This window comes from Oncorhynchus gorbuscha, linkage group LG14, assembly GCF_021184085.1.
Source record: "Oncorhynchus gorbuscha isolate QuinsamMale2020 ecotype Even-year linkage group LG14, OgorEven_v1.0, whole genome shotgun sequence".
Lineage (NCBI taxonomy): Eukaryota > Metazoa > Chordata > Actinopteri > Salmoniformes > Salmonidae > Oncorhynchus > Oncorhynchus gorbuscha.
In genome coordinates this window covers 15,202,836-15,226,236 of record NC_060186.1, presented here as the reverse complement: position 1 = coordinate 15,226,236, position 23,401 = coordinate 15,202,836, and the positions used below count along the sequence as shown (strand labels likewise).

At 43.6% G+C, this 23,401-nt stretch overlaps 2 protein-coding genes across 6 annotated transcripts; one reads left to right on the top strand and one right to left on the bottom strand.

Moving 5' to 3' along the window:
- The first annotated feature begins 2,440 nt into the window (after positions 1 to 2,440).
- Positions 2,441 to 12,328, top strand: LOC123994529 (gelsolin-like). Of its 4 annotated transcripts, none has more exons than XM_046297230.1 (16): positions 2,441 to 2,565; positions 3,940 to 4,133; positions 4,290 to 4,444; positions 4,860 to 5,021; positions 5,358 to 5,507; positions 5,677 to 5,766; positions 5,879 to 6,005; positions 6,176 to 6,480; positions 6,770 to 6,903; positions 7,131 to 7,221; positions 10,227 to 10,397; positions 10,686 to 10,860; positions 11,014 to 11,135; positions 11,357 to 11,434; positions 11,672 to 11,732; positions 11,858 to 12,328. In XM_046297230.1, exons 2-16 carry the CDS (start codon positions 3,941 to 3,943, stop codon positions 12,025 to 12,027), a joined length of 2,184 nt encoding a protein of 727 aa, XP_046153186.1. In that variant the 5' UTR covers positions 2,441 to 2,565; position 3,940; the 3' UTR covers positions 12,028 to 12,328. The 4 variants fall into 4 exon arrangements, with proteins under 4 accessions (XP_046153186.1, XP_046153188.1, XP_046153184.1 ...); XM_046297232.1 differs by having other exon boundaries at positions 11,672 to 11,742; XM_046297228.1 differs by having other exon boundaries at positions 11,357 to 11,535; positions 11,672 to 11,742.
- Positions 12,329 to 12,429: 101 nt separating this feature from the next.
- On the bottom strand, positions 12,430 to 18,630 carry LOC123994528 (transcription termination factor 1-like). 2 transcript variants are annotated; one of them, XM_046297226.1, is made up of 11 exons: positions 18,470 to 18,630; positions 17,006 to 18,156; positions 16,310 to 16,437; positions 15,943 to 16,128; positions 15,697 to 15,775; positions 15,344 to 15,468; positions 14,508 to 14,703; positions 14,291 to 14,383; positions 14,012 to 14,077; positions 13,636 to 13,721; positions 12,430 to 13,033 (listed from the first exon to the last, which is right to left on the bottom strand). In XM_046297226.1, exons 1-11 carry the CDS (start codon positions 18,545 to 18,547, stop codon positions 12,861 to 12,863), a joined length of 2,361 nt encoding a protein of 786 aa, XP_046153182.1. In that variant the 5' UTR covers positions 18,548 to 18,630; the 3' UTR covers positions 12,430 to 12,860. The 2 variants fall into 2 exon arrangements, with proteins under 2 accessions (XP_046153182.1, XP_046153183.1); XM_046297227.1 differs by lacking the exon at positions 18,470 to 18,630 and adding an exon at positions 18,256 to 18,461.
- Positions 18,631 to 23,401: the final 4,771 nt, after the last annotated feature.

Below are 23,401 nucleotides of genomic sequence, written 5' to 3'. Positions count from 1 at the left end.
AAATATGTGGAACTTTAATCACGCTGCGCCTTGGTCCGTCTCTCCACACAACCGTGACAGAAGATCCCACCAACAAAGGACCAAGCAGCGTGAACATGAGGTGAGGAGGTTTTGGACTTGAAAGGATGTGAAATCCTTCCTTGGCGGCAGATGGAAGAAAAAAAGGGAGGACCGTGACGACGCCAGGGTTCGCACCCACAGAAAGCCCAAGGACAACCCTAATATTTTTTTTTGGGGGGGGGGCACGATGGCTGGTCGGCGGAGCTAGCGGTCAAGCAGCAGAGAGTGCCAAAGCCTGTGTGGGAGTTGAAAGAGGAAGGTAATGAGAGACACCGGAGAGAGGTTTTGGCAAGGAGTATGCTGCAGCGCAGGCATGCTGAGGAGCACCATCTCAGCCCGGTACCATCTGTGCCAGCTCCAAGCACCAGGCCACCAGTGCACCTCCCCAGCCCGGTACGGCCTGTGCCTACTCCCCGCACTCGCCCTGAAGAGCGTGTCACCGGTCCAGTGCCACGTGTGCCGGCTCCACGCACCAGGCTTCCGGCGACAGTCCACAGTCCAGAGCTTCCGGCGACGGTTCACAGTCCAGAGCTTCCGGCGACGGTTCACAGTCCAGAGCTTCCGGCGACGGTTCACAGTCCAGAGCTTCCGGCGACGGTTCACAGTCCAGAGTTTCCGGCGACGGTTCACAGTCCAGAGTTTCCGGCGACGGTTCACAGTCCGGAACCTCCTACGACGGTTCACAGTCCGGAACCTCCTGGCGACGGTTCACAGTCCGGAACCTCCTGGCGACGGTTCACAGTCCGGAACCTCCTGGCGACGGTTCACAGTCCGGAACCTCCTGGCGACGGTTCACAGTCCAGAGCTTCCGGCGACGGTTCACAGTCCAGAGTTTCCGGCGACGGTTCACAGTCCAGAGTTTCCGGCGACGGTTCACAGTCCAGAGTTTCCGGCGACGGTTCACAGTCCAGAGTTTCCGGCGACGGTTCACAGTCCGGAACCTCCTGGCGACGGTTCACAGTCCGGAACCTCCTGGCGACGGTTCACAGTCCGGAACCTCCTGGCGACGGTTCACAGTCCGGAACCTCCTGGCGACGGTTCACAGTCCGGAACCTCCTGGCGACGGTTCACAGTCCGGAACCTCCTGGCGACGGTTCACAGTCCGGAACCTCCTGGCGACGGTTCACAGTCCGGAACCTCCTGGCGACGGTTCACAGTCCGGAACCTCCTGGCGACGGTTCACAGTCCGGAACCTCCTGGCGACGGTTCACAGTCCGGAACCTCCTGGGACGGTTCACAGTCCGGAACCTCCTGGGACGGTTCACAGTCCGGAACCTCCTGGCGACGGTTCACAGTCCGGAACCTCCTGCGACGGTCCACAGTCCGGAACTTCTTGCGACGGTCAACGTTCCGGAACCTCCAGCGAGGGTCAACGGTCTGGAGCTTCCAGGCACGGCGTCCAGTCCCGCTCCATGGCAGGAGACTCCCTCTGCGCCGGTGCCCAGTCCAGGCACGGTGTCCATTCCCGCTCCATGGCAGGAGACTCCCTCTGCGCCGGTGCACAGTCCAGGCACGGCGTGCAGTTACGCACCATGGAAGGAGCCTTCCTCTGCGCCGAGTCCAGTCCCGCTCCAAGGCCAGAGCCTTCCTCTGCGCCGGTGCCCAGTCTGGGTGCGGTGTTCAACCCAGCTCCATGGCCGGGTATTTCCACTGAAATGTCAAACATGATAATTGCTAACCCGTTAGCAACACGACACCAATAATTCAAAAACATTGATGGATTGATCACAAGATAACACTGTTGAAGGTAATATATTTCTTAAACGCTTTTGAAAATGCCGATTTATACGGCGTTACTACACTATAGGATTCCAATAAAAAATCCTGAATCCAAAAGAAAATCCGATCAGATTTTGGAACCAGTCCTATTGGACCCCTAAAGGATACAATCTGATCTGATAGATCTTTCTTCTGAATTCTAATAGAATAGTTTTATTGGAATACTATATATATTTTGTTTTACTATGGATAGCCGTCTCAGTCACCAGATCTCAACCCAATCAAACACTTATGGGAGATTCTGGAGCGTTTTCCTCCAGAATTGATGGTGGAGAAAGCGTTTTCCTCCACCATCAACAAAACACCAAATTGTGGATGAATGGTGTAGCATCCCTCCAATATAATTCCAGACGCTTGTAGAATGTATGCCAATGTGCATTGAAGCTGTTGGGTCATCAGCAGCCCAATTCTGATCTTTTATTTCACAAATTTTGACCAATCAGATCAGGTTTGAAAAACATATTTTGTGATTATGTTACTTGGAAAAATATCAGAACTGGGCTGTCTAAACGTAGCCATCCATGGTGGCCTAACTATCTATTAAGACGATGTATGTTGATGTTTCCTTTATTTTGGCAGTTACCTGTACCTGGTGCAGAAGGGAGTCGCCCATTCATTTGTATCCCGCACAATCTACGGAAGCACTGTGTCACTTTATCGCTGGGCAACCTCTTGATACCAGCCGCTAACGACAAGCATACTCGTTTATTTATTATTGCACACCAGGTAGGCTACTTTGTTTTGAATGAAGATTTGTTTTGACATTAAACGTTTACAACTTTAGAATAGCTTATGTCCTCCATTTCTCTTGATTGCCTTCCTCATTGAAAGTCAGAAACGACAATGAAATTTCGTTGTGGATTTTTGTTTTTGTTAAAACAAAGTTAAGATGTTCCATCCAGTAGGATGTTGAATACATGTTACAATTTAAATTATATACAGTTGTTTTCTACATTAGAAAACATTTCTTAATTGAATTCCTTATCTTCTCAAATGTTAATTTATGAGATGTTGGGTAGTCATGAGGCACTCCCTCAAGTAGTACCTTATCTCATGATTAATGACTCCCTTGCACAATAATCGTGAAATGTTTCTTGGGCCGTTTATAAACTGCATGATAAGCCCTAGGCATGATATAGGGCCAGTTTCCTGGACAAAGATTCATCTTAGTCCTGGACTAAGAAGGGTATTCAATGGAGATTCTCAATTCTAAAGTGTTTTTCAGTCCAGGACCAGGTTTAATCTGTGTCCATTAGTTTTCTGAAAAGTCTAAAGGGAAAGTAGGTTAACCCACAAAGGATATAACTAGTATCTGTTAATTAAACCAGGGCAGAATAATGTTTTATCAGCTGACATGAGAACATCATCCATGCAGAAGGTGGTTTTATTGTAGGGTGGAAAAAATATTGCCTGATGACTCATACGGAATTTAATTTGACTGCTCTATTGGTCATAATGGAGAATAAATGTTAGTGGGTGAGGCATTTGGCCGGAGTGATGCGGATTGGTAGCCAGGCAAGAAAAATAATGTTTGCAGCTGAAACAATGGCCAGTGTTTTGTATGGCAGGGTGCCCCGGTTGGGTGAAGATTTCACTTAAGGACCAATGGAATGGTCTAAAATGTTTAAACTCCGCCCACCCGGGGCACCAGGCCATGCAAAATGAATTCACTCACCCCTCTTTGTTTTTGGGATGGGACTAGCCTAGTGTATCATGTGTGGGGGAGGATAATGGAGAAAGCCCTTGGGCAAGATGAGACTAATGCTACTGATTGGCTGGAGATATGAGAGCCCTCCCTCATCTCTTTCTCTGCTCAGACAAGTTATTTGTGAGTGAGTGGTGAAATCAAAACCTGTATCAACATTAGAGAACATCTCTGGTTTAACTGCTGTGTCTCTCCACAGACCTTTACATTACATTTAAGTCATTTAGCAGACGCTCTTATCCAGAGCGACCTTATTTGAACTCTTAACTGGCACATGATCCCTAACTCTATCTATCAGTTCGGAGTGGAATGTTATCACAAAACAGGTCTGGATTCCAGGCTATCTTAGGGACACGTATCAAAGTTGAATGGGAAGTTTTTCCTGCCCCATATAGCATGGCGCACCATCCTGAGTTTAAGAGGGCCGGGAAGAAGCCTGGCCTCCAGGTGTGGAGAGTTGAGAGTCTGGACCTGGTGGCTGTGCCAGAGAGTCTGTACGGCGGGTTCTACTCAGGGGACGCATACCTTGTTCTTAATACCATTAAGCAATGTTCTGGGCATCTACAGTATGACCTTCACTTCTGGCAAGGTAAAACTTGATCTGGTCCGAATGACTGTATTTCTTGAAATGCTGTACAGTGTTTGTACATTTCAGTTCACTGCACTTTTACAATTGAAATCCATTCCATTATTTGTAAAAATAATGTTGGAAATGTGACCATTCATTATTTCTCTGGTCCTGCAGGAGATGACTGTACACAAGATGAGAGTGGAGCAGCAGCCATTTTTACCATCCAATTAGATGACTACCTGGGTGGCAAACCTATTCAGTACCGTGAGGTGCAGGGTTACGAGTCAAGAACATTTTCAGGCTACTTCAAAACTGGACTGAAGTACATGGTAATGTTCAAAAGCGTGTAAAGAGAAACAAAGGAAGTCGCACAGTCTACGTGTGCTACTAACAATTGAATGTGTAAACCAACGTTTTGGCACAGTCTCTTCTACAGTGTTCACAGTACCTTCTACCCAAGAAGGAACTGTGTGCTGGGTAGAAGGTACAGTGGGCCAAAATGTTGGTTTACCTGTTAAATTGTTGGATGCATATGGTATATATAGAGTATGCGATAATGTATTTATTTTTACACAGTTTACTATTCCGTTAGTTAGCACCTCCACCATCGTTTTGGGGTGTGTGTCAGCTCGTGCTTTTTACTGACAATGTTGAAAGACATTCAATAAGTTTGTTAAATGTATTTACTTATCTCAAGAACTCATCCACTTACCTTACTGATTATCTTCCCAATCTTTACCTTAGAAAGGGGGTGTGGCTTCAGGGTTCAAGCATGTGGTGTCCAATGAGGTTAAGGTGCAGCGTATGCTCCAGGTCAGGGGTCGGCGTGTGGTTCGAGCCACAGAGGTAGCAGTCAGTTGGGACAGCTTCAACCAGGGAGACATCTTTATCCTCGACCTGGGCAACGTGAGTTCACTGAAATCTATAAGAGTTTCTACAGCAAACTATCTACATTATGTACAAATCAAGGAAACATATACTGATTTAATTTAGTGAAATTATTTGCAGATTTTAGTGGAAATGTATTTGTACACTGCAGGCTAAGACTGTAGAGTCATTGCCCATGTTTGTAAGCTGTTATTGTAAGTAATCCACTTTGAAAACAATACCGTTTTTGTCATGAATAATGTAAAATATAATTTGTATACGTTGCGGTATGCTTTAACATAGTCAACAGGCAGAGGAGCTACACCATTACACTTGGTCCACTGTACTGATAATCTTCACTCGTCTCTATTACAGGAGGTCTATCAATGGTGTGGTTCCAAGGCCAATAACTTTGAGAAGCTGAAGGCCACTCAGGTGTCAAAGGATATCCGTGACAATGAACGATGTGGGCGGGCTGAGTTGTACATATGTGACGAGGGGGCAGAATGTGAGAAGATGCTGGAGGTGGGTCTTTCAATAAGGAGAAAGGGACGGTAAAAAAAGGGTTAATTTCTATACACTTCAAATCATGCAACTGTTTATTTTCTTCTAATAAACATCTATAGTTAGTTACTTTTTAACATAATTGTGATAATTTGCTGTGAGATGCCTGACTCTCGTAGTCTTATACCAGATTCTTGGACCCAAACCCGATTTGCCTGAGGCAAAAGCAGATGACACAAATACAGACGTGTCCAATAGAAAGCTGGCGAAATTATACAAGGTCAGATCCATTTTCGAATTAAACAATTGAATCGTTAAATATTATGTAATAAGCAGTTTTTGAGCAGACCTTCAAATACCAATATTACATCGAAATGTTTTTTTTTCAAAAGGTGTCTAATGGGGATATGGGCATTGATATGGTATCATCGGAGAACCCGTTTTCACAGAATGCCCTGGAGTCAAGTGATTGCTTTATCTTGGACAATGGCCCCAATGGCAGGATCTTTGTCTGGAAAGGTATTGGTTTCTTCTCAGCAGCTGGTCTCTATGACTTCTTTTGACTGTAAAACCCCAAGCTTTAATGTTCCCTTAGATTAGACACTACTTTTGAATACTGTTGTGCCTGGAAGTCACTTAGTTCTTCTGCCTTTGCAGTTTAATCATGAGTTTATTTGGAATAAAAACAGGTAAGGACGCTAACAAAGAGGAGAGAAGTGCAGTGATGAGTGCTGCCGAACAGTTTATCACAAAGATGGGCTACCCGAAACACACCCAGATCCAGATCCTACCTGAGAATGGGGAGACCCCTCTGTTCAAGCAGTTCTTCAAAATCTGGTGTGACGCGGACCATACAGTGGGGTTGGGAACCGCCTACGTGTCCAACAAAATCGCCAAGATCAAGAAGGTGCCCTTCGATGCTTCCACTCTCCATCACTCGGATGCCATGGCGGCTCAGCATGGGATGGTGGACGAGGGGAATGGAGAGAAGCAGGTTAGGAAAACATTTTTTCCCGGGGACACTGGGGTTTCCTGAGTAAACACCATATAGTACGATGGTAGTTAACCTTAAATATTGTGTTTCAAGGTTTAGGATAGTCGTGTCCTCAGAAAAGGGATACTTACAGCCCCTAAGGGTTACCACTGTGGGCCTGCACACCCACCAAAAAGGTGTCACAATCTCACAAACAAGCCTTGAGGAAAAGAACTGCAAGGGGTGTTACCTTTTTTCCATTCATGGACGACTACTAGTAAGAGCTGTGTTTACTTGTTAACCTCCATAGATCTGGCGTATTGAGGGAGCTGACAAGGTGCCTGTGGAGCCCTCCACTTACGGACGATTCTATGGGGGAGACAGCTACATCATCCTCTACAACTACCAGCATGGAGGCCGTAACGGACAGGTCATCTACATATGGTAAAGACAATGGAGATTATCCTTCTGGAAGCTTTATGTGTTATTACATAGTCTTACAGCAAAAACTGCTATTGTCCTTCTATCGTTACTGTATCTTCATCATTTATGTGGACCAGGGCTTTTGTTACATACTGCATCAAACACATCTAAACCAACTATATACTGTATGATATAACCTAAGCATAAATGTATGTGAATAGCACTTGAAAAGTACTCCTTTTTCACAGGCAAGGAGTGGATTCTAGCCAGGATGAAATTGGTGCCTCGGCCATCTTGGCTGCTCAGCTGGATGACGAGTTGGGAGGAGGGGCAGTACAGGTGACTGGATCGTTTGATTTGTCGCTGTCTGGCCCCGATAATACAGTCCAGATAATTTTTTATCAAGATGCACTAGATTACAGAATTGAACAATATTAGTCAGTTGTTTTGTCTGCAGACGCTGAATATATATGAATACGTTTCCATGGTCATGGATTGTTATAATATTTTTTCACCTTGTCACGGTTTTCATGTGGTGAAGGAGAGTCGGACCAAACTGCAGCGTGTATATTGCGATCCATGTTTAATCACACAACGTAAACACAAACACTACAAAACAATAAACGAAACGAAAACCGAAAACAGCCTATACTTGTGTCAACCAACACAGCACAAGGACATCAAGACACTCAGGACAATCACCCACAATACAACCAAAGAATATGGCTGCCTAAATATGGTTCCCAATCAGAGACAACGATAACCACCTGCCTCTGATTGAGAACCACTTCAGACAGCCATAGACTAACCTAGAACACCCCACTAAGCTACAATCCCACTATCTACACACCACATACAAAAACCCATGTCACACCCTGGCCTGACCCAATACATGAAGAAAAACACAAAATACTACGACCAGGGCATGACACACCTTTTATTTAACCAGGTAGGCCAGTTGAGAACAAGTTCTCATTTACAACTGCGACCTGGCCAAGATAAAGCAAAGCAGTGCGACAAAAACAAGAACACAGAGTTACACATGAGATTAACAAACTTACAGTCAAAAACACAAAAGAAAAATCTATGTATAGTGTGTGCAAATGTAGTAAGGCAATAAATAGGCCAATGTGGCAAAAATAATTACAATTAAGCATTAACACTGAAGCGATAGATGTGCAGTTGATGATGTGCAAGTAGAGATACTGGGGTGCAAAAGAGCAAAAATATATAAATAACAAAATGGGGATGAGGTAGTTGGGTGTGCTATTTACAGATGTGTACAGGTACAGTATACCTGTGTACAGGTACAGTGATCGGTAAGCTGCTCTGACAGCTGATGCTTAAATTTAGTGAGGGAGATATAAGTCTCCAGCTTCAGAGATTTTTGCAATTCGTTCCAGTCATTGGCAGCAGAGAACTGGAAGGAAAGGCGGCCAAAGGAGGTGTTGGCTTTGGGGATGACCAGTGAAATATACCTGCTGGAGCACGTGTGACGGGTGGGTATTGCTATGGTGCCCAGTGAGCTGAGATAAGGCGGGGCTTTACGTGGCAAAGACTTAGATGACCTGGAGCCAGTGGGTTTGGCGACGAATATGTAGCGAAGGCCAGCCAACGATAGCATACAGGTCGCAGTGGTGGGTAGTATATGGGGCTTTGGTGACAAAATGGATGGCACTGTGATAGACTACATCCAATTTGCTGAGTAGAGTGTTGGAGGCTATTTTGTAAATTACATCGCTGAAGTCAAGGATCGGTAGGATAGTCCGTTTTACGAGGATATGTTTGGCAGCATGAGTGAAGGAGACCTTGTTGTGAAATAGGAAGCTGACTCTAAATGTAATTTTGGATTGGAGATGCTTAATGTAGGTCTGGAAGGAGAGATTAGTCTAACCAGACACCTAGGTATTTGTAATTGTCCACATATTCTAAGTCAGAACCGTCCAGAGTAGTGATGCTAGGCGAGCGGGCAGGTGCGGGCAGCAATCAGTTGAAGAGCATGCATTTAGTTTTACTAGCATTATACTAGCTTATTGGGCCTCCCGGGTGGCGCAGTGGTTAAGGGCTGTGCCACCAGAGACTCTGGGTTCGCGCCCAGGCTCTGTCGTAACCGGCCCGTGGGGTGACGCACAAATGGCATAGTGTCGTCCGGGTTAGGGATGGTTTGGCCGGTAGGGATATCCTTGTCTCATCGCGCACCAGGAACTCCTGTGGCGGGCCGGGCACAGTGCGCGCTAACCAAGGTTTCAAGGGGCACGTGTTTCCTCCGACACATTGGTGCGGCTGGCTTCCGGGTTGGATGCGCGCTGTGTTAGGAAGCAGTGCGGCTTGGTTGGGTTGTGTATCGGAGGACGCATGACTTTCAAACTTCATCTCTCCTGAGCCCGTACGGGAGTTGTAGCGATGAGACAAGATAGTAGCTACTAACAATTGGATACCACAAAATTGGGGAGAAAGGGTCAAATAAAATAAAAAAATGCTTACTGAAATTCTCGATTATCGTAGATTTATCGGTGGTGACTGTATATCTTCAGCCTCAGACAGCTGGGGAAATCCCTTTTAAAGAACAACCAGGCTTCCTCTACTGACAGGTTGAGGTCAATATCCTTCCAGGATACCCGGGCCAGGTCGATTAGAAAGGCCTGCTCGCTGAAGTGTTTTAGGGAGCGTTTGACAGTGATGAGGGGTGGTCGTTTGAGTGCGGGCCCATTACGGACACATGCAATGAGGCAGTGATCACTGAGATCCTGGTTGAAGACAGCAGAGGTGTATTTTGAGGGCAAGTTGGTCAGGATGATATCTATGAGGGTGCCCATGTTTACGGATTTAGGGTTGTACCTGGTAGGCTCATTGATAATTTTTGTGAGATTGAGGGCATCTAGCTTAGATTGTAGGACGGACGGGGTGCTAAATATATCCCAGTTTAGGTCACCTAACAGTACAAACTCTGAAGATAGATGGGTGCCAATCAATTCAATAATGGTGTCCAATGCACAGCTGGGGGCTGAGGGGGGTCTATAACAAACGGCAACAGTGAGAGAATTATTTCAGGAAAGGTGGAATTTTAAAAGTAGAAGGTCGAACTGTTTGGGCACAGACCTTGACAGTATGACAGAACTCTGTAGGCTATCTTTGCAGTAGATTGCATTTCTGCCCCTTTTGCGGTTCTATCTTGACGGAGAATGTCGTAGCTGGGGTGGCCTGCCTAAGCCAGGATTCAGACACGGATATCAACAGGGTCAGAGCATTGGTCCGTAAAATGAAATGAAATGAGGGAAGGTTAGGTTTAAAGCTAGGTTTCTGACTCACTCTATGATTTTCTATCGGTTTCTACCGTGATGAAGGTGCGGGTGATCCAGGGTAAGGAGCCTGCCCACCTCATGAGTCTTTTCGGGGGGCAGCCGATGGTAGTGCACCAGGGTGGTACCTCCAGAGAGGGTGGCCAGGCCCAGGCTGCAGACACACAGCTGTTCCAGGTGCGGTCCAACCCTGCTGGCTGCACACGTGCCATAGAGGTGAGTAACAGGAGATGGAAGGTGAGGTGGGAAGAGCTCAACAAAGGATGTTTTGTAGGTTCACCTATTTGGTTACTCTTGGGGTGTATTCACTAGGATCCAAACGGAAGCAAACAAGCCGAAACTACACTAATACACCCCAGTAGGTAGTTGAGTAGCCAGCTAATGTGATGTATGGTTGGTTTCTTGGTGAAGATGACTACAGTCCCTTTGCCATGGCAGAACTGTAGTTAGTACCTCCAGTGTACAGTATTTTCACTGCCTCCTCTCTTCCTCTCTCCACTCAAGGTTGATGCTGCTGCCTCAAATCTGAACTCCAACGATGTCTTTGTGCTGGTGACCCCGGCATCCTCCTTCATATGGGTGGGAAAGGGGACAAGTGACAGTGAGAAACATGGAGCTCAAAAGCTAAGTGACCGTCTAGGGGTCTCAGCCTCAGAGCTGGCCGAGGGTGAAGAAGCAGGTACGTTCCCTGTCAGCAGTCGAATTCACAGGGAAATGGTGTTTAGCAAATAGTCACAGAATGTTACTGATTATGAGGATACAAGACTAAGCTTATCCATCAGCTCCATCTTCTTCCAGATCCACAATTGTATGTATGTGTTTGTGTGTCAAGAGGACTTTTGGGATGCTCTGGGAGGCAAAGCAGACTACCGTACCTCAGCCAGACTGAAAAACAAAATGGACGTTCATCCACCACGCCTGTTTGCCTGCTCCAACAAAACTGGCCAGTTCGTTGTGAGTCTGCCCTGTTATAACTGTAGTATAGCACTTTTCTTCATTCCTGTTTTCATGTTTGACATGAATTGAATATCCATTTGGACAAATTCAGTTTCCTCTGCTAATGAAATAGCCTTTGATCCACATTTTATACATAAGTGTGGGAAACCATTTCCATGTCCTCCTGAATGTGCAGTGACCTGGCCTGTTGTCAAAATGCCACAATACTATTTCCACAGATTGAAGAGGTGCCTGGGGAGATGACACAAGAAGACCTGGCCCCAGATGATGTCATGCTCTTGGACACCTGGGAACAGGTGACTAGTAGAGGGATTGTCAAGGTGCAGCCAGAGCCACGTTCAGTAGCCGAACATTGTAGAAATGCCATGAAAAGAACCAAAGTGATTTCTTATTCCACGTGAGGGGCTTGTTTGTTCTACATAGCATATTTAGATCTGAACGTTCAGAAACGTTGCATCCTGCTGAACGTGTCTAACTCTGTTTTTGCTAATAATGCACCCCTGTTGATGCGCTATTTTCCATGTACCCATCAGATCTTTGTTTGGATCGGAGGTGAAGCTCATGAGGAGGAGAAGACAGAGGGTATTGCCTCAGGTAAGCAATGGTGGGTTTAAAATAAGATCGCATAATTACCTGATAAAAGTGCTGACGGGAACTTAAATGTGCCGATTCATTAAATGTACTGTTCTCTTTCCTCACTGCTCCTGCCATGTGGTCAGCTGTTCGTTACATAGAGACAGACCCTACCAAGCGGGACAGCAGTACACCCATAGTGAAGTTAAAGCAAGGTCATGAGCCTCCTACGTTCACTGGCTGGTTCTTGGGCTGGGACCATGGGTACTGGAGCAGTGATCCCCTTGAAAGGGCCATGGCTGGTCTGCATGTCTGAACCACTCCAGGGTGAGGTTTCCCCTAGTGGCAACTTCACCCAAAGCCTTTACTTGACTCATTTGTGCAACTAGCTAGGTATCCCCATTCCTTTCAACTGTTAGACTGCCGATGGATAATGTCTTCACACTATTGCGGTTTCTTGAAGAGGGAATCATAATGTAATTTCCTTACACACTCAATACTGTTAGCCCATGTTTCTTTAGCAGTACATTACATGTGTAATAAATGAGACATGGGTTTCTTTGCTTCTGTTCCATGCCCTGTTGAGCAGAGTTCAGATACTCCTGTTTGAGAATCTTGTGCAGACTGGGTTTCCATTACGACCCCAAGGGTATGTCATGTCTATCAAACATGCTGACAGTGGACAGAAACAGAAAAGCTTCAACAAAGCACAACTGGAAGCAGTCAAATACATTTTATTGTTATGTGAATGTATGATGCTCAACACCAGTTGTCAGCTCTTAATTAATTGTAGTCAATCGCTAAGAGGCTTTGGTTTAGTGATTTTCATAAACATGGGTGAAGACCGGCCAATCAAGACAGAGCAACTAGAAGCCATTTATTCTCAAAAGAAAAGGGACTATAAAAATGTCCCCTCAGTCAGATTTTTCAAACACACAATACAAAACAATTACACAGCTGGTCACCGGATTATTCACCATATCACCCCCCTCAAAATGCATTACATCAAAGTAATCGTTATGGGGTGATGACATTGTAATGTCTTACAGAAAACCAAACTAACATTTAATTACAACTAAGTTGATCGTCATTAACCACAATGAAAGAGCGGGCACACAGCTACCCCCACAGGGAACACGTGCTTTGTTTTTAACTGTTCTGAACCTCGCTGTAGTAGTCGCTGTCCTCATTATCAAAGATCTCAGAGAGGAGAAAGAGCTCTTGAGGATCGTTTCTGGACACCATCTCTCCTGAGTTTATCAGAACTCGGAGGCGCTCTTCAAAACCGGGGAGAACTCTACTGTTGAGGAAGTCGATGATCTCTGAAAAGAAAATACACAAATTAAATATGTAAATGGTTCCAGCAAACCATGTGCGTGCCAAACGGCACTCTAGTCCCTATATAGTGTGCCATTTTTGACCATGGTCAAAATGAGTGCACTTTATAGGGAATAAGTGTAACTTGGGACTATATCAAAGCTCTCTTCCCCAAAGTATTATTATATTGAAATAGTACAGTCAAGGGGGACATAGCAACATTTCCTCTCCCTTTATTTCTGGAGTGGCAGGTAGCCTAGTGGTTAGAGCAAGGTAAAAATCTGTCGTTCTGCCCCTGAACAAGGCAGTTAACCCACTGTTCCTAGGCCACCATTGAAAATAATAATTTGTTAACTGACTTGCCTAGTTAAATAAAGGTAAAACACTAGACAATGTCGTCACTGATCATAGTGATTCACACTTATCAATACTAACAAAATGCTAAAAACCCAGAGATAGAGTGGTCTAAGCCGCTGCCTCGGGCTCCCAGGTACTGTGTACTACTGCTGTGAGCCTGGGTTCGAACCTGACCCGCTCTTTCTGTCCTCTCCACTGCCCTTCCCTGTAAAATAAGAGGATAGTGTTTATGACAGTAGCGTACACCTACCACAGAAGGACATGCTCTGCCACATCGGAACGCTGGCTACCTTTAACCTGTAGTAGTGTGTCTGAATGTAGCGCGGCGTGACATCCCTTAAATGAAATACATACAAATGTTAGCACATAGCACTGCATTACAACACACGTACATCACACTGACATGCACTGTTGAATTCCACACTCCTAGAAGATGGAAAACATTTGTAAAGGGTTTGTCATGCATTGATCTCAGTGTTGTATTCAGAGACTTAGACAATCCTAAAAGTGAATGCCAACCCAATACAAATCTCCCCCGGTGAAAATGTCACCTTTTATAAACACAACAAGGTCATCCATGACACATTGTCTAAAACAACAATCTGTGTTTAATAACAACCTCTTACCCAATTGTGTAAGCAATTTCTTCCCAGTCGATATCTGCAGCATCTTCTATCTGCATTGCATTCAACCTTGAAGGTCAAAAATGACATGGATAAAAATTCACCATGCAACAGTTTCACATGCAGATATCAGGACCAAATGTCTACCCTTTGTCCTGTGTATCAGAACACTTCAGAAAGGTCCAAGTCAACGACACTAGACTGGGCTAATAAATCCTAAAACAAAGTAGCAAAAAAACAGATTCACCATCGCATAGATTGAATGGAAATGAACAGACTTACGCTTTGATCAAATCCACTTTGCCCTGTAAGGATTGTGTGCCGCCACTGAATACCGGTTGTCCACATGCCATTTTGTTCTTCAAAACAGTCAACCTGGAAAAACAAAACCAAAGACAGTCTAAAAAGTCAGACACAAGTTCTGAATCTAAATGTTTGTGTAAACAATTCAATGGGAATTGTTTATTTTGTAACACGACTCCTCAAACCCCCTGCCCACCATTTTAATCGACACTGAGACCAGTGGCGCGTTTCAACCGCCTGGCACACATCTGCCCAGGGGATGTTGTTGTACAGATGGTCTTTCCTGACGGTGGCTGGTCCACTGCCAGGCTCTGCCTGTCCCACCAGGTGCTTCCGCACAGCTTCCATTAGTCTTTTCAGTTCTTCCTCAGTCCACGCACCTCTGTTTGCAGCTGAGGAATACACACCAAACAAAGCGGGAGCATTGCCCCACGTCAAACAACACGAACAACCATTTCCCCAAAAGATAAGTGGAGCAGGATGTCCGGCAAGGATGTCAGAGTCAATATATTAAAGCTGTAATCTGTACTTGGTGGAACTGACACATTTGTTTGGGATATTACAACAACAACAACAAAGAAGTTACTTGAAACACACCACAATTTATCTCCTTGGGCCATCACTGCACGTGTGATACCATCACTGCATGTGTGATACCATCATTGCATGTGTGATACCATCATTGCATGTGTGATAACATCATTGCATGTGTGATACCATCATTGCATGTGTGATACCATCATTGCATGTGTGATACCATCACTGCATGTGTGATACCATCACTGCATGTGTGATACCATCACTGCACGTGTGATACCATCATTGCATGTGTGATACCATCATTGCACGTGTGATACCATCATTGCATGTGTGATACCATCATTGCACGTGTGATACCATCATTGCACGTGTGATAGAACTGCAGGGATATGTACTGTGATACAGAAAATGTGCCACGATACTGGATATTCCTCTCTTCCACTTCATCAACAAAAACTAAGGTGGTGGGGTGAACAATTCCCAACGACTTACATATTTGAGCGAAACGTTTCTCCAGGGACGATTCGCTTCGGCCAGTCAACTGCGAGATCTTCGCCCACTTGTTGCCGTGCAACGTCTGCAGTTTTTTCAATGAGTGAAGCTCTTCTTTGGTGAACCTTCGGTAAGGAAATAATCATTCAAAGTGCCTCAATGTGTCTGCAAATATTAGCAAACCATGAAGTGGTTCATATTAGAACAAGAGCACAGTGGTGAACACTAAAGAAAATGTAAATTCAATATTACAATACTTTCGTACACTGTATTTAGAGGCAACATAACGTAAACCGGGATAGCTGTTTATGACCGTGAGGGTCATTTCCTTATAGTAACTAGCCCCGTCTTACCTGCCCTTGTAGTTGCTGCCATCAAACATTTTCCTCCCACGAATATAGACTTGATGCCAAGGCCTGGGTATTCCTTCACCTGGAACAACAGGTTAGGACGAGGTGAGTTCAATTTTCTGGGAAATTCCTAAGCATATTTCTTTGACCACTGTAGACAATGCTGAAGAACAGGGATGTGATGTGGATAAAAACCGGCTGTGTCAGAAGGCTCTCTAATCGAATTAACCTGGCTACAAGACAACACACCTATTCTTTCATGGAATCTGTGCTGCCTCTTCAATTTCTTGATATTTTCTTCTTCCTCTTTGAAGCGCTGTGGATGGAAGAGCTCGGAGCCACTCTGAATCCCAGTGAGAGACAGGAAGTCGTAGACATTACTCCTGAGTCGTTTGTTCTCCTGCGCATTGAATCTTCCACTTCGCAGGGAAAGGCCTGGGAACAACAGAAGACTCCACATGGGCTTAACTGGTCTAAAATGATAAAACATATGATAATACTTTCAGTCTCATCTCTAAACACAGTAACATCTTACATATCATTGCTACAATGTTACATAACGGCGTGATAAACACTCAAAAATATTGAACCATGAGTGACTGAAGAATAAGCTTACCTTGTCTTCGGAATTCCTTGAATCGATCAAGATCATACTTTATCATCTTATGGATCTCGTCAACCGACTTTGACTCAACGTTGGGAATGAACTCTTTGAGATCCTTCAGAGCCTGCCAGTCGTCCACACTGTAGCATAGTGAGGGGAGAAAATTCCTAATTATATTCTGGTACACTGCATTCACAAAATGTCTGGTTTTCACCAGCAAATGCCTCTGGGCGACTCCACAGTAACAAAGTGATATGGGGACTAATTTGACTTTGACATTTTTAAACAAAAACCAATGATTGCAAAGTTAAAGTTCTGCAGAAAATTGTACAAAAGCACATTTAGTTGAACAACAGTGCAGATTCAAAGTTTGGTAACAGAATGAGGGTTCGTGCAGCTGGTGCACTCATTCTGTAACCAATCTTTGCCTCTGCACTGTTCAACAAGTAGCTTAAATGAGTGTTTCGTAAAATGTTCAGTGGAAATGGTTAAACGTCATCATTGTGCCAAGATTTGTATGGTTCGTTTAACTTCGCAAACATTGTTTTTTTGTTGGGCATACATTAAAATGAAAAATCAGAGTCTCAGCATCACTCTTATTGTGGAATTGCCCTACTGTCAATGGTTGTGTTCACTTAGCAAATCACTCTTTCAAAATACGCTAGATTCACACTTCAATACAAGTGAACCAGGTTTCCATCTACTCACCTTAGAGTTTCTTCCTTTAGGCAGGGGTTGTTGTGTTGGGTCCCTGTCTCAACAATGACTGAATGGGCGCCCTCCTCTGTCTCACCGTTTGTTCCAGCATCATGAGCCCTGTTGTCATTTTGAACAGCTAAATCCAAAACATCTGCTGCAGAGTGGACACTGTCCATTCCCTTGTCTGACTCTCTGCGTTGTTTTTTCTTTCTCCCGCTGCCCTCCACAGCTGTAGACCCTCCATCTGTTTTCGACCTCTTTGACTTTAATTTTCTTTCAGTTTCTTCTTTTATACCTGGAAGGTCTGCTTTATCTGGACAATCATTCAGTTCACTCTCTCTGTGTTTTTTCTTATTTTGTTTCCTCTTCTCTTTTACGTTCTCCGCTGCCTCAGTTACCATACGTTCACCACTCTTGACCGTTTCAGTGTGCAGTTCTATGATTTCTGGATCCTCTGCTGTTCTTGAAACTGTCAGACAGCTTTCCCCTCCCTCCTCAAGTTCTGTTTGTCTGTTCTTGTGCTTCTTCTTACTCTTTCTGGCCGCATCTGGTGCAGTTACAGCTGAAACGTCTACCTCAGCCTTTGAGAGGACACTGTCTATCACCCGTTCTGGCTCAATGTCATTATGTTTTCTCTTCTTCTTCCGGCTATTCATATTCTTCTCATCAGCAGTCACTCCCTCCGCTCCCACCTGTTGTGTTTGAAGATTCTTTGACTTTTTCTTTGTTTTCCCACCAGTTTGTTCCTCGGGATCTGGTACCTCCATTTCACTGTGAACAACATTTAGCTGCTTCTCTCGCTTTCCATTTTTGAGTTTCTTCCTCTCCTTCTCCACCACGGTCACTGTTTGCTCTTTATGTTTAGGTTCTTCACCCCTTTTCTCTACTGTCAAATGGTGACCATCCTTTTGATTATGCTCAATTGGCAGTTCTTCTGATCCCTGTTCAGATAGTGCTTTAGTCTTTTTCTTCTTCTTTTTGTTTTTTTTGCATCCCTCGACTGTATCAGGTGCCACTGATGAGATTAATTCAGGAGTGTCTTCAAATAGAAGAGGGGATATTCGAGACATCTCAAACAACATGGAATTCTCAAGTGCCCCTTTTTTGGTGGATGTTGGAGTCCCTAGCATGGTGGCTGTAGCATATCCTATTTTCTCAATCTGTAAGAGAAAGACCACATTAATGTTTTCCCTCCTTTCCTAAATGTGACAGCATGGATAGTCATGACCGCTAGCAGCTACGTAACGTTAACTAGTTACCATAATTCGAATAGCAAAATACGTGCATAAAAACACAAGTTGACTTTTTCGTACATAAGCCCACAAGTGTGATCAATGTCGGAATAAATAGATAGCTACTATAGTTAGCTGGCTAGCGGCTACATAACATGTGATATATCATCCAAATAGTCGAGCTAGCTAGTAGGCTACGTAAATCAAATATGATAAAACTCGCAAAGAAAAACAAATGCACCTGGTTGGACACGTGTGGAAAGTGGAACCTTGGCGACCAAAGCGACATAGCCGGAAATGTACATATCTTCTTCGGCATTGTCAAGTTAACAATTTGTGTGTGTGTGACTGTGACAAAAGCTAGCTACTGCCACTCTGTGGTGGTGGATGTACTATTGAAATATAACATTTTGAACGAATTTGGAACCTCTAACCCTGGCAATTTGACTGGTAAACTCCACTCGCAGTGCCTGCCTGCCTGCCTGCCTGCCTGCCTGCCTGCCTGCCTGCCTGCCTGCCTGCCTGCCTGCCTGCCTGCCTGCCTTGCCTGCCTGCCTGCCTGGTATTCTGATCAGGAGCCCCCATCTGCATTCCCAACCATTATGATTTGTAGGTCGAGATTAGTATTCCCGCTATGCAGTGGTGGAAAAAGTACCCAATTGTCACACTTGAGTAAAAGTATAGATACCTTAATACTAAGTCACTCAAGTAAAAGTGAAAGTAAAAGTCTGAAATTATTTGGTTTTAAATACACTTAAGTATCAACAGTAAATGTCATTTATAAAATATACTTAAGTATCAAAAGTAAAAGTAAAATTATAAATAATTTAAAATTCCTTATGCAAAGCAGATGGCACAATTTCCTTTTTTTAAATTTACGATTAGCCAGGGGCACACTCCAACATTCAGATATTATTTACAAAATATATATTTGTGTTAGCGTGTCATTCAGACCAGAGGTAGTAGGGATGAGCACGTGTTCTCTTGTTAAACTTCAGCATTTGACAATTTTCCTGTCCTGTGAAGCATTAAACATGTACAGAGTACTTTTGGTTGTCAGGGAAAGTGTATGGAGTAAAATATTTCCTTTAGGAATGTAGTGAAGTAAAAGTTGTCAAAAATAAAAATATTAAAGTAAAGTACAGATATCAACAAAAAAAAAACGACTTACTTAGTACAGCGATGAGTGTTGTGTGTTAAATTAAAGAGTGATTTTAAACAGATTTTGGTATGCTATTTCTATATGCCTAAATCAGGTCTAACTCATTATAATAGCCTATATTTTTGTTCTAAAGTAAATGTAGGTATGCTTTACAGTATTAGTCTACACAGCCTGAGATTGGTTTTGAATGATTTGATAATAATAATCCATACCACAGCGCAAGGTGCTCGGTCTGATGTCAGATCTGAATACTAGAGAACATGTAGCCTACCGTCTGGAGAGTTACTTAAAGATTCCCAAGTGAAGAGAGAAGTTGTCCTGATATTTCTTATACCTATCCACCATGATTTACACAGTCAAAACATTGGCAGCCTTTCAACATTAGGATACAATATTTTCTCTAGCCGAGATAGGCTATCAATCTACCTCTCGCACACACAACATGGGCGGTTTAAATTGGTCAACAATTGTATTTATTAAAGATGATCACAAAGAATGTGTCGGTAACTCTGCATTATAGTACAACATATTTATTTTGGACTAAAGCCACAAAACCAGTGTATGAGTGAGTCACTCAGCTTTATGCGGACAAATATCAGACTTGACTCAAGTCATTAATAGCTCAGGTCTTGAAAATAGGAGCCAAGAGCAGCACCGACCCTTTGCCCTTCAGTATCCAATGTATATAAATGACCATGTGAGCATCGCCCGACGTCTAATTTTTGGGGTCATTTCACTCACAGGGGAGACTCATATAGACGATTTCCCTGTCGGTCTTTCCTCCCTGTACTTTCTTTCATTCAGTTTATTCTTCATAAAGGCAAAGAACGACCTCATGTTTCAGAAACTCATGTTACAAAGCCTACTATCCCTCCTTTCTGCTGCATCCTCCTCCTATCCCAAAACAAGTGAGAAGGGTGAATTGCAGCCCGCATTTCGGGTGATTGCTGCATGGGGGCATTCCTGCACCTGCAGGAAACCCTCTTTATACTTCTATGGTCAAATTTTAAGTTAGGACTGGCGGGACGTGTGGGTGCTCCAGTACAGAAGGTGCTGTTAACTTAGGGCTAGGCCCCTTTTTTCTCAATTTCCGCCTGAATTATTTGCCCAAAGTAAACTGACTGTTGCTCAGGCCCTGAAGCCAGGATATGCATATAATTGGTACTATTGGAAAGAAAATGCTTTGATGTTTGTAGAAATGTTTAAATAATGTAGGAGAATATAACACAATAGATATAGTAGGAGAAAATCCAAAGAAAAACCAACCAGAACTTTGTTTTTGAGAGACCATATTCTTAGAATGGCAAGTATAAGGTCATACTGAAAATTGGCTCCCTGGATGCAATTCCTATGGCTTCCACAGGGTGTCAACAGTCTATGTTCAAGGTTGCAAGCTTGTAACTTCAAAAACAAATAAGAAACATCAGTTTTAGTACAGGGACACAGTCTTGGAAATTTGTGTTTGCATGCGCCATGAAGACAGGACACACTTGCTAAAATCGGTTTCCTATTGAACATACTTCTTTCCATAAGAAATATTATAGTTTGATTACATTTCAGGGTACTGAGGAGTAAATATTTTGACTTGTTGAAGTACATTTTAGGGGTAGACTTTCAGATTCCTTTCTCTGCATGTTGAACGAGTGAATTACTCAAATCAATGGCGCCAACTAAACTGACCTTTTGGGATATAAAGAAGGATTTTATCTAACAAAATGACACTACATGTTATAGCTGGGACCATTTGGATGACAAATCAGAGGAAGATTTTCAAAAAGTAATTGAATATTTGATCGCTATTTATGAATTTATGAAACCTGTGCTGCTGAAAAAAATTTTTTTATGTGGGACACCGTCCTCAAACAATGGCATGGCATGTTTTCACTGTAATAGCTACTCTAAATCGGAAAGTGCAGTTAGATTAACAAGAATTTAAGCTTTCAACCGATGTCAGACACATATGTACCTAAATGTTTAATATCCATAATTTTTATGATTATTTATTTGAATTGCACGCCCTCCAGTTTCACAGGAAGTTGTCCTGCTGGTGGGACACCTAGCCCTAAAATGAACGCACAATAATGTTGGATGCCAACGGCCTATAAACCCCACAGAAGAATTGGCAGGGGCAACAATGATAGCTAGCTAGCTGTACACGTGAGACAGTGTCCTTCGCGCTGTTTTCCCGCAGTTCTGTTAACAACTGTGAAAAACAGGTGTTCGGCAGGGGGGTAGTGAAGGACACTGTGTGGTAATTTTGCGCTTACAAAAAAGATTGCAGTCATAGTGCAGTATAACTGCAGTACACTGCAGTATAACTGCAGTATGCTGCAAATACTGCGTCCAAAATAATACCTTTTTTTTACTGCAGTAATTATGCAGTAATTATACTGCATCCAAAGTTAGTACAGTTACTGCACTTTTATTGCTGTTTCAAAACGGCAATATGTTATTGTAAGGGAGCCAGCTAGTCCTAAAGAGGACTCAGTTACACAGCAAATGGGAGGCGAAACTGGGTGATAGCTAACTTTCAAGCAAGCACACGGTGTCGCTAACTATCAAGCTAGCTAGTGCACGCTGACGCCCCAGCCTCCCACCTGCTGTGCTAGCGGGAGGCGGGGACGACTGGTAGATGGGCGAAAAAAACATTTTATTTCCCCTTTGACCCACATTTAAAAGTGTTGCACAATCATTCATACAGCATTCAAACTCTTCAAATATAATTTTGAAACTGGTCCGTATTTCATATTTTCACACAGACCCAAGGTCCATGGCCACCGAGTAGGATCCGACCTGGGATCCAAGGGTCAACTAAGAATTTCAGACCAACCGATCAGGATCCGAGGGTCAACTAAGAAAACTTGTCTTGCAAAACATTTTGGTACTGTATCAACAGTGGACTAATGACAAAAATGCAAAACTATTGTATTTGAGTGTATTTTTCCTTTAAGTTAAAATATGACAACAGTTTCCAACGACCCCATACTTACATGTAATTACAACTTCAATGTGGACGAGCCTATGTGTTTTAAAATATTGGAAACTTCTATGCGGCCGACACTGTACGTCTAAATTGACCCCACACACATATTACAGTCAATCATCTTTCTGTCCTGCAGGAATCTGAGGCAACTATGATCTAGTCTCATAAGTTACCTGACTAGTAAAGAGGAATGCTTTTTTAAAACGTTCTTCGAACAGAAGTGAACATTTCGTCAGATCTGGGAACTTAATTTTTAGGTTGCAGGGAGGTTCTTAGAATGTTTTACTGTGGTTCCGGGATTGTTTTCCTGGTGAGGTTATATTAATGTTCAGAGAATGTAAATTGTAGGTTATTTGAAGATAATGAATGAACGTTCTGAGAACATGTTTCAATAAGACTGAATAACAATGCCAGCTTAGGTTAACGGGGTCAGCACCAATCTGCAATGGGACCGACCAATCAGCTCCTTGGGGGAATACAGGAAGCCATTTCCTGAAGTACATACACATACATACAAACCCACAACAACACAGAAACCGAGGAACGTAACATCCACACATTACTGTCACGCCTTGGTCATTGGATTTTGTGTTTTTGTTATATGTTTGGGTAGGCCAGGGTGTGACATGGGTTTATATGTTGTTTTCGTATTGGGGTTTGTATTATTTGGGATCGCGGCTGATTAGGGGTGTTGTTAGGCTTGGCTGCCTGAGGCGATTCTCAATCAGAGTCAGGTGCTTATCGTTGTCTCTGATTGGGAACCGTATTTAGGGAGCCATAGTTTCGCTTTGTATTTCGTGGGTGATTGTTCCTTTCTTTGTGTAGTATTCACCAGATAGGCTGTAATTAGTTTCACGTTCCGTTTGTTGTTTTTGTATTTAGTTATTTCACGTATCGTTTAGTTTTCTTCATTAAAGATCATGAGTAAGAAACACGCTGCATTTCGGTCCGACTCTCTTCTTTCAACAGACGAACTCCGTTACAATTACAGTCAATCATCTTTCTATCCCGCAGGAATCTGAGGAAAC